The sequence below is a fragment of the Ursus arctos genome, unplaced genomic scaffold (genome assembly GCF_023065955.2).
Source record: "Ursus arctos isolate Adak ecotype North America unplaced genomic scaffold, UrsArc2.0 scaffold_11, whole genome shotgun sequence".
NCBI classification, from domain to species: Eukaryota; Metazoa; Chordata; class Mammalia; order Carnivora; family Ursidae; genus Ursus; species Ursus arctos.
In genome coordinates, this window is record NW_026622775.1 from 9,059,352 (window position 1) to 9,070,935 (window position 11,584).

Consider the following 11,584-nt stretch of genomic DNA (forward strand, 5'->3'; position numbering starts at 1 on the left):
ATGGAGATTATAAATCAGAGGTACGAGGTTCAATGACAGCTATGAATGAGGTGGAAATCATGCGTAATAAGACAGTAATAGAAAGAATTATGAAAGGTCATCACTAGAATAAATTATTTCTGGCTAAGGAATCATGGAAAGCTGTACAGGAAAGGCAGTATTTTAGGTGAGTCTGAGTGGCTGGCATTTGGGCAAAGAGAGATAGGGCATGAATTCCAAGGACTGGAAACAGTATGTGCAAAAGAAGGAAGAAAGTGAAGTATGGAATGTGCTCAAGAAACAGTGAATCATCCTTCTTGCTGGAGGAGAGTGTGAAGCTTGAGAGAGGAAAATAAGGCTAAAAACTTTTTCAAAGACTAGACTAAGGTGCTTATCATTTTCGTATCAGGCCGAATGAGGGGATGCAAACAGCAAGGGTCTTGTTGAAGCCATGCAAGTTTAGGTTCAAATACAGGCTCTGCTGCTTAGAAACTGTATGACCGTGATCAACTTGACATAATTTCTCTGAAACTTTCATGTATCATCCATGAAAGGAAGACATTTGTTAAATATTTCATAACTATTTTTCAAAATAATAAAAATATTTTACCTTCAGGGTGGGTGTGAAGATCAAATGACAGGATGTTTGAAAAGTGACTGTCACAATAAGGTTGTCAGTAAAAATTAATTCCTGTTCTCATTCCGTGGTAGTCAGTGGCGAACCAGGGAGGGTGTTTGCTGAGGCTGGTGATGTAATGAGAGTCATGTTTGAATAAAGCAAATATGCTGGGTGAATTAGAAGAGAGAGGGAGTAAATGATTAGAGGTAAAGCCTCTCTTGCAATAGAACACACAGGGGAATTAATGTCTCAATGAGGTAACACTACCAGGAATATTTACTATCTAGAATGATAAAAGAACATTGCAACACACTCTAATTATATCAAAGTAAAATACAGAAAAAGATTACAGTGAAATTAATTCTGGAATATTGCTGTAGGAAAAAATCTGAATGAAACCAAACTTGAAATAAAAGAGGCTTTCATACTGAGCTCATATTAGAGGCAGGGGCTCTAAGTCTTTCGCTTGTCCCACCTTTGACCTTTGGGAGAGGTCACTTGGATGAAACAAAATGTTCTCAACTCTCCACACCTGGATACATTTCCACCTTTCAGAACAGCCACTCAGGAAGCTCACCCAGGATTACCTGAATAGAGATTCATTTCAAAGGGAATCTTTTTTAAAAGACTCATTTAAAATCAGGGACTTTGATCACAAGAGTGTGCCAATAGCTTACTTGACCATGATTCTACTGTCAGAAAAACCCATGAGGTCAAATAGGAAGAGGCAGCTATTTGTTGAATGGTCTCCTCTATCGAGCTGTTCTTTTTGAAATGGATATGTGAGGCTTTAAAGTCACCCTCTTCATTTGTTGTTACATTCATTTTCCAAAGCCAAAGTGAGCCTTGGAAAAAAAAATTGTTTCTCCTAAACTTCTAATCATAAACATTTCTCTAGATGTTTATGCTTTAACTAAATATTTACAAATGTAATAAGTGAACTCTTAGCAACTGGTATTTATTGTGCACTCTCAGTATGTAACACTACTTAAAACTAGGCTTCAGATAAAAGAAGTGGATGGAAGAGAAATCATGCAGGACTGTTGATGTTATGTTTACAATAGAAATGGAGGGGAAATGTGTGTGTGTACCCTCATGCCTATGAAATGGAATCATCAAGCCTGACTCTCTTTAGCATCCTTAAATCTTTCTCCTGTGAGAGTGGCTGAAAGACTTCAATTATTTTTTTCAGGGTTTTCAACACTAGCACAATTGTTGATTGATAATTTCATATCTAGAAACAATACTTGTTAACTCCCAAGAGACATGTTTCCCTGCCTGTACAGCCCATTGCAGTCTACAGAGGAGGCCAATATGGATCCTATCTTCCTGGACAAGAGGACGCCCCCAGAGCTCCTGACTGTGTGCCTGACTACACACAGTATGGCTGCAGTAGTTGGTGATTGAAGGCTCAGGAGCTCAATCGATATCCAGAATGAGGCTAAAATTAAAACTGAACACTCATCATTTCCTAGGAGATCGTCTGGAGAAAATCCTACCATGCCTTTTGGCACCATTTGTATTTTCACTCTAACTCCGATCTTCCCAATGTATCTTCTTTCATTCAGGTTCTAATCTCTATATATCTCTGTACATCCTCTACTCTGATTCAACCAATCCATCTCCACTCCTAACTCCCTAATCTTTGCCAAGAAGCCTTGTGTTATTGAAAGTCTGACATTAGCAAAATTCACTATGACCTCCCCTCTTTCCTGGACTTTCTCTCCACCCTCTTGCTTTAGTTGATTGCTGGGTATCCCTGACATCCTCTCAACTTGGGGCTGTTCTTTTACCCATGCCCAATTATCACAGAGCCTGAAGCAGGAATGAATGTCTTCCTAGCTCCTCACAGGCACTTTCAGACAAAGGCTCTTGTCTACTTTTAAAAGCTCAACTCCTTTGAGAAGCAAGGCAACAGGTTATAGACTATCTTTCCTATTTGACTTCTTTACCTACTCAGTTCCAGGCCCTGCCCCTTACCTCCCAGTCATAAATGATTCCAGCACCTGGTTCACCATCCTCTTGAATACCACGTCTCTCATTGTTGTTAATGATTTCAATATCCACCAAAGTGACCTATCCAATACCTTGCCCTTCTAAAACCGTGCCTTCTTCATTTTCAAAGATGTTTTCTTCTATTTCACCTTAGCATCCATTCCCCTGTCATTTCCCAACACTGTACTACTCATACAATTTTGATCCCAAGCATACACTTCTCCAACAACCAATATCTACCTAGCTTTCCAAGTTTATTATAATATCCTCACTTCAACCCCAGCCAGATAGTCAATTCATTGACTCTGGTGATTACTTAGAGAACACCAACCCCTTATATTTCCCTTTGCCAATTTAGAGTCCATGATACCACTTCATTCATTTGACAAAGCCCCAAATCTAGTTAAATCTACTTCTTCAATGGTGCTTCTTCCACATACCAGCATCAGGCCATGGCAGGAGAAAAACAAACAAACGATGACCGTCTCTGTTTAAATTTATGACCACAAATCTCAAGCGGGCTTAGCTGAGTGCCCTGTCTTCGTACAGCATTTCTCTACTTAATTCACTTTCTCATTCTCCTGGAAGAATATTTTCTATTTCTGTTTTTAAAACTCCAGATCTTTATTCTCAGCTAATGACTTCACTTGTTATTTCACTTAGAAAGTAGAATAATTGAGAAATGAACTACTTCATATTCCAAAACCAAATCTTCCAACCTATTTGCATTTGCACATCCATATTTTCCTTCTTCCATATTAAAATGAATGAACTGTTAAAGAAGAGCTAAGAGAATTTTGAAGGAGAACAAGTCGGAGAACTTACATTCCAGATACCAGTATTATAAAGCTATAATAGTTAAGAATGTGGTATTGGCACAAGGATAGACAAAGAGACTAATGGAACAGAATAGAGTCCAGAAATAGACACAAACATCTACATTTTTCTGATTTATGAAAAAGTGACACTGCAGTGAGGTGGAGAAAGTATGGTCTTTTTAATAAATAGTGTGGGACAAATGGAGGTACACATGGAAAAAAAAATCTTGAACCCTGACTTACACCATAACAGAAAATTAATTTTAGATGAATTATAGAAAATTAAATAAAACTTTTAGGAAGAAAAGGCCAGAGGTGCCTGGGTGGCTCAGTCGTTAAGCGTCTGCCTTCGGCTCAGGTCATGATCCTGGCGTTCTGGGATCAAGCCCTGCATTGGATTCCCTGCTCGGTGGGAAGCCTGCTTCTCCCTCTCCCACTCCCCCTGCTTGTGTTCCCTCTCTTGCTGCCTCTCTCTCTCTGACAAATAAATAAATAAATAAAATCTTTAAAAAAAAAAGAGGCCAAATCATGATCTTGATTTAGTCAAATATACCTTAAATAGGACATAAAAAGAAAAAGAATATTAATTAGACTACAATAAAATCAAAACTTGTTCATCAAAAATACTATTAAGAGTGAAAAAGTAAGCCATGGAGTGGAAGAAGACTTCTGCAGTACAAATATCTGACAAAGAAACAGAATATATAAATAACTACCACAAATCAACAAGGAAGAGCAATCTCCTAATGAGAAAATAGACAAAGACTTAAACAGAAACTTCTTAAAAGGGAATATTCAAATAGTCCATAAAAATACAAAAAGATGCTCAACTTCGGGGCGCCTGGGTGGCACAGCGGTTAAGCGTCTGCCTTCGGCTCAGGGCGTGATCCTGGAGTTATGGGATCGAGCCCCACATCAGGCTCCTCTGCTATGAGCCTGCTTCTTCCTCTCCTACTCCCCCTGCTTGTGTTCCCTCTCTCACTGGCTGTCTCTATCTCTGTCGAATAAATAAATAAAATCTTTAAAAAAAAAAAAAAAGATGCTCAACTTCATTAGTCACCCGAGAAATATAAATTTAAACCATAATAGTATACCAGTGCATAACAACCAGAATGACTAAATTGAAAAAGACAATATCAAATGTTGACAAAGATGGGAAACAAATAGAGCTCTCCATACACTGCTAAGAGTGTGTATTGGTAAGAGTGTAAACTGGTGGAAACCCTTTGGGAAACTGCTGGGCAGTATCTACAGAAAATGAATACACACATTCCCATAACCCAGCAATCCAAGTTCTTAATAGATATCCAAGAGAAATATATATATATATTCATCAACAAACACATACAAATACATTCATGGCAGCACTATTCATAGTGGCCCAACACTGGAAACCACCTTAATGTCTGTCAACAGTAGAATGGATGAATAAATTGTAGTGTATCTATGCAAAAGAACACACTTCAGTAATGAGGATGAATGAATTACATCTACAGGCAACAACATGGAAAAGTTTTACAAACATAATGTTAAGAGAAAGAAGGCAGACATGAAAGAGTACATTTTCTATAATTCCATAAAGATGCAGTTCAAACACAAGGCAAAAATTAATCGAAGGTGTTAGAAGTTAGGAGAGTGACTACCCTCAGCAAGAAACAGGAGCTGTTTTAACATGAAATGAATTTATCAAATATCCTATTACGAACACACATTCAAGTTACCTTTGCATTCATAAAAATGATCATCACGGTACTTTAAGTAGAAAAATTAATAACAAAATAATTAAAAAAGAATTATTGCCAAAGATATAAATTTAGTTCAGATTGCCAATTTTTCCTACTTTAAAGTCTGCATAAAATTCATCTCTAAATTTTGCAAAGCTTTTTTTTTAAAGATTTTTTAAATTTATTTGAGAGACAGAGAGCATGCAGCAGAGGGCGGAGAGGCAGGGGGACAGACAGAATTCTCAAGCAGACTCTGCACTGGGTGCAGAGCCCAATGCAGGGCTCAATCTCATGACCCTGAGATCATGACCAGAACCAAAACCAAGAGTCGGACACTTAACCAACTGAGCCACCCAGCACCTCTAAATTTTGCAAAACTTTTATTTCTCTTTCTGAAGCCTTCACTATATTCTTTTAAGAAGAAATGATGTTATTTATCTATGTCTTTATTTGTAAAACTGTGAAAAACAAAACAGAAGGTGAGAAAATTACTTTGAAATAAATCAAACACGGAAGGCCCCTTTCTCAATCAAACTTTTTTTATCACCAGGCCAACTCTGAACACATACAATGCTGTTTCTCGAAGTCCCATGTATAAAACCCCTGCATTACTACTGCTCTTGAAATTTTTTGCCATAACTATATAAAATGAAGATAACAACAGCAACTATCTCATAGAGTGTTATAAAGATTAAATGAGGTAAAAATGTATTATCCTGGAACAGTGGATGTTAGTACTTAATAATAACACCCTTAATTTGTATTGATATTGTGAACATGAGAATAACCTGATATGTTCATTAAATCATTACTGAATTCTGGGCTCAACCCCAGATCTACTGAAGCTTACTTGCTAGTTGGGCCTGGAAATCTGCTTTTTTTTTTTTTTTTTTTAAGATTTTATTTATTTATTTGACAGAGAGACAGCCAGCAAGAGAGGGAACACAAGCAGGGGGAGTGGGAGAGGAAGAAGCAGGCTCCCAGCAGAGGAGCCTGATGTGGGGCTCGATCCCAGAACGCTGGGATCACGCCCTGAGCCGAAGGCAGATGCTTAACGACTGCGCTACCCAGGCGCCCCTGGAAATCTGCTTTTTAACTAGCCCTTTGAGTGATTTTTTTTTGTAGATTTAAATTTGAAGACTACTATCCAGAGATTCAGGCTTACTTCTTACTTCTTCCTCAGAGTTCCAATACAGGGATCTGAACACAGTGAATGCTTACTGACAGTCCAACTGATACTCAATATTACCAGATGGGTATGATATAAATTATTAAAGCAATCTGGAACTTATTACACATTTATGCAGTATAGGGGAACAGATTTTTACATTTTGACTTCAGCAAAACATAAAAGGAGGCTTGTTTTGTTAATAGTATTTAAAGTAGTCTCAGTTTTAATCATTTTAACTTTCTTTATAAAAGATATTTGAATCCTCTCATATTTTACATAACCCATTTTCCACTTAAAATAATTCAGGACAGTTAGGTTTTTATTGCTTTTTGTTTTTGGTTTTGTTTTGCTTTGTTTTGTTTTGTTTTGTTTTACTTTACTTTAGAAGATCCAAAGAGTACACACATGTGCTCATGGAGAGGACAAATGGCCATAATCCCTGGGCTCTGCATTATATTAGGCCCACAACTAGGCTTCCATAACTACTTTCTTTCTTATCTTTGTGTTCATATAAAAGAAGGTTCCAGTCTAAAAAAAGAACTGCAAATGAAAATGTCTTCAACTGTTTAAGTCAAATAAAAATTTAAATCAAGTTACAGTATCTACTTAAACTTCTTGTCTATAAAACAGTTACACAATTTGTCACACTGAATGGAAAATTTTAATAGGAGGATAAATCTTTTCATTAGATGTTCAATTGCATTGAAAGTGCAAGAGAGTCAACCTTTGACAAAAGAGAAAAATTAGCTACACTATGGTGAGCATAGCATACTATATAGAGCTGTTCAATCAATATGCTGTATGCCTAAAACAAAGCAACATTGTATATCATCTTCAATTAAAAAAAGAGAAAAAAATTAGGAATTATTTCTAGCTTCATTTCTTTTTCATGTCATTAATTAAACCACAAAGATTAAAAGATAAAACCTCAATATTTTATCAGTGCAAGATAATGTTTAGGAACTAAATATTCTTATTTGGTGAAAAGCCTTAAAGCATACGTTCTATTGTAAAAGATAAAATTCATATAATTTGTGTACATATTTTCAACTACCACCGGCTAGCTCAGTAAATCTAAATTCTCTAAATTAGTTGAAGAGGTTCAGTGAGCTTTTATGACACATTTATTTCATAAGTCAAATATAAGAGTGGTTGGGATTAGACATGAAGAACTTGACCTGCAGGCCACCAGATGGACTCATTTTCAAGCCAAAAATCTACTCCTTTATAAATATCAAATGCCCTTGACTTTCTGATGCCACAAATGACCTTTAAAATGACTCTGAAGTACAGTGAGACTTTTTTTTTTTTTTAATCTCTCATTCTTAAGAAAGGAAAGGATGGGAATTTTTTTCTTTTCTTTTCTGGCAGTGATGCTACGTTCTGACAGCTTGTTAAGCAATGGAAATCATGCTGTAAGCAAAAGTCTCTGCAAGACAGATTCTTACAAAATAATCTTTATTTTTCCAATGGATACTGGCTACTTTTAGAGGATCCAATTCCAAGAACAACTTCACTGAAGCAGGGTTCCCTGAGACTGAAATCACAGGACGCATATACTGAACTACTAAGGCTTCTCTTCTACCTCTGTCCAGTGGTAGCTTGACCTCCAGACCTCCTAGTCTATCTCTGTCGCACAGGCTGACTTTGGACATCCAAATGAGTAAGAGTAAACTATACTCTAATAGGATAGAATAAACTATGAAAATGAGTGAATGCCTTAAGTAGAAAGTTTAGCTATTTAGCAAAGCAACAAATTAAAAATACTTTACTTAAGCTTCGAAATAATCTGATTTTTCTTAGAGTTAACCAGGAAATTCCCAGATGTGAGAAGCAGCAGAAAACTTCAGATGAAATTTAACTCTTGTTGAACATTTATCATTGCATTTCCTTGCATTTTGAGAACTGCCTTGGTAATCACACATGGCCCTTTTTATTGATCCAGTTAGAGAAAATAACCTATCAAAGACCCAAACAGACCCATTTGTACACTAATTTTATATTGCTTTCCATCTGTTTCCTTGGTCTCTTTTATGTCCTTGAGAACCTATGGCTTTGATTATTCAATTCTAGATTTAAGAACAAACCAAGAGTTGCAAAAAATTTTTGATCTTTCTTATCAGTGATGGCGATTGTGAATTCTGCTGTGACGCCTGAAACAAATCTGAGCATGCCCAAAAGCCAAAATGGGCTTGGTCTCCTTGGAAAAGGAGACCCCTTCTGGAGATATGTGGTTGGTAGGTGAGACTTTACAAGTCCCGATCTCTTTTAAAAACTTGGAGGGCACTTCACAGCAGGCTCTGAGAATACGCAAAATGAGACTAGAGAGAAGACGTTCAAGTTCATTAATAGGGCATCCAATTTAATACCCACCATAACTCAATACCACATTTCATTCATTCGCTTGTTCCCCGTATTTTCTGTTGCTCCTTTAAATTAGGAGCTGGGTCTTAATTAAATGCTTAAGATTTCTCCAACGAATAAATATACGAAGTGGTAACACTTACTTTCCAGTAATAAACTGACTCCTGGACGGTGTGCAAATAGGCTGGACATAGTAGTTCTCTAGTTTTACTCCTTCGGCAGCGAGCTTGTCAAGAGTGGGAGTCTTGATCTCCGAGCCGTGGTAACCCACATCTCTAAATCCCTGATCATCCGCTAGGATGAAAATGAGATGGGGTTGGGAGGCGGCAGTTGTGCTGGGCTCCGGTCTCTCTCCAGACTGAGCTCGCAAGGCTCCTTCCTCCTCCTCCTCCAAGCCCTGGCCCCAGGACAGGTAACCGTAGGTGAGGAGGCTGAGGACCCAGAAGGCTGCCAGCGCCCCCATGGCTAACATCTTTCCCGGCCAGACCCAGGCTTGCGAAGGCGGCGGAGGCGGAGGCCCCGCACAACCCCTGGAGGCCATTCACTTGGGTCCCGGCTGAGACTCCCCTCGCAGAACCACGCACCGCGTGCCGCCGCCGACGCACACATGCACGCGGGAGGGGTCGGCCGAACAGGCGGTGGACTGTCTCCACCTGGAAAGCGGTCCTGCGCCCCTCTCAGCTGTCACCACATCCAACAACTTTAACCTTCTAGAAGTGATGGGACATCGGGAACAGCAAGGAGTCACTCTTCTCCTTCAAATTTCACTTTTTTCTCCTCCTCGCTCCCCTGAGCAGCTTCCACACAAAAAAGTTAATGCCTCCACCCAAAAGTTCTCTGGAGAAGGAGTCTGGTAAGGGCTTGCGAATCACTTCGCGTAGGGGCTTTTTCTGGCCAGAGCGCCCTGGAAGTCGGGGAGCGAGGTTCTTGCGGGCGCGCGCGCGCGCGGGTCGGTGGGATCGGCAGTCTGGCGGTCCCCTCACCTGGAAAGCACTGGAAGTTGAGCCGCCACGCCTCGCTCGTACTCTAGCAGATAGACAGCTGCCTGAAATGGACCGACTTCCTGACCGTTTTCTCCACTTTTCCAGGGCACTCTATTTCTCCCGGTCCTCTCCAAGGCGTCTGCCAATCTCCCCGACACTAGGCGGCGAAGTGAGGAAAAAAGCCCAGTTCCCTCATTTCTTTCCACGGCTAACGACCTTTTTTCTGCAGGAACTTCAGGCGCCGAGTCCTCCGGACCGCTGGAGCGCGTGGGGGAGCGAAGCGGGGTCCCTCCACGCCGAGCCCACTTGGTCTCCGCGGAGTTGGTGCACCCGGCCGAGGCGCTGAAAGATGGGTGCGTTTTGTCAGCTAACTTAGTTTTGGCACTAGGCGTTCTTTGCCGCCTCCTCCCTCTTCCCTGTCCAGTGAATCACAGAACGGTACTTTCTGCTTTCGCTCCTCCAGGAAGAGGGGGAGGGGTAAGGTTGGTTTAGAGGTTCGGTCTTTCCTTTTTCCTTTCCGGGAGGAGGAGGGAGGGGAGGCTTTGCGGGACAGAGAGAAAGCTGCGCGCCTCTCCTCGATCCCTGCAGGATCCAGGGGGGTCCGCCAAGGCTAACTTCCCTCTGGATTTCGCCGGCTGCCCTCCATCGTCCGGAGAGGGGGGAAACTGCGGCGGCGCGGATCCGGAGGGGTGAAGCGGCCGCTTCTTTTCCTGGGTCCGAACATGAAGAGCTCTCTCGCCCATCCCGAATGCTGCGCGTGCAAACTTTTTCTAGCTTCTGAGAGAGGAAGAGCAGGAGAAACAACAAACTGCGTAGCATACTCTTTCTTCCTCTTCTAGTTTTCCTTTACTAGTCTCTCCCCTCCACCCCCCCATTTTTCCTACTTTTTTATCCCCGCCTCTTTTTTTTTTTTTTTTTTTTTTTTTTTTTTTAACAGTTGCAACTACTAGTTTTTAAATTGAATTTCCTTTCCCTGTTGCTGGCCTTGACAGCCTGACTTCCTCCCTACACGAAGATATTGAAATTGTCCCCTTATTCTTACCTCTCCCCAAACTTACCCACAGGGCGTCTCCAGCCAAGAATGTGGGGTGAAGAGTTACATATTTCACCCTCAAGAACTGAGAGCCCAGTCTGCACTCCTGCAGTAAAGAAACCATTTCCTATCTAATAGTTCCAGGAACTTCATCACTTTTTTTTTTTAATTATGTGGCGTGAAACTATTGTAAAAGCTTGTCCTGACTAGGAAGATATGCCGGCTTTTACTAGAATCATAGGTTTTTAAAGCCCTGCTCAGTCAGGAAAGGGATTTGCGGCACCTGTAGAGGAGGCAATCAATGCCAAGAGCCATTGAGACATATTTTTCTTCCCCAAAATTTATTCAAGTTATTTATTGAACACCTACTATGGGGCTGGCACATAAAAAGCCAGGTTCTCCCAATTGCCTAAGCATAAATCTAGGTTTCACTTGGCCGTTTATTTTTAATTCCTTTCTGTTGCTAAAGTTCCTCTTTAGTTTCTAGGCAAAACATTTGTAAAATGGAAACTTATTACCTTTGGAATTTGCAGTGCACTCCATACAGTTAATTTTGTTAACATGTGTAGCCTTGTACCAGTTTATTTTCTTCCTTGAGGCCATTTTGATTAGTCTGTGGAGAGATGAACAGCGCTAGAAGGCCTACTTGGAAATATGATCTTAGCAACTCCGTAAGGTAAATCACCAAATATGTGATGAGTGAACTGCATATTGAGAAATTGGAAAGCGCTGAGGTAAGGCTCCCAGCTTTGTAGGCCTAACAAGGTGTTGAGCGTCAACAGACATTCAGATGGATCGGCTGCTTTTAGTTGGGGATAGTCAATGACATAGCACAAGAAGTGTCCATGTTGCTATGCAAGAAAGAGGGCCCTTTTATATACAACGTAAATATACACAC

General features: G+C 40.3%; 1 protein-coding gene and 1 pseudogene across 1 annotated transcript in view; both read right to left on the minus strand.

The window, feature by feature from the left end:
- LOC113255591 (cytochrome b-c1 complex subunit 7-like) overlaps positions 1-8,900 on the minus strand; it is an 80,784-nt pseudogene extending 71,884 nt beyond the window's left edge.
- The window catches only part of ARSJ (arylsulfatase family member J), a 75,252-nt gene extending 65,890 nt beyond the window's left edge, over positions 1-9,362 (minus strand). The window contains exon 1 of the mRNA XM_026499227.4: positions 8,814-9,362. Coding sequence (XP_026355012.2) covers positions 8,814-9,211 — 398 coding nt within the window. The 5' untranslated portion in view covers positions 9,212-9,362. The remainder of the gene's footprint in view (positions 1-8,813) is intronic.
- Between the last annotated feature and the right edge of the window lie 2,222 nt (positions 9,363-11,584).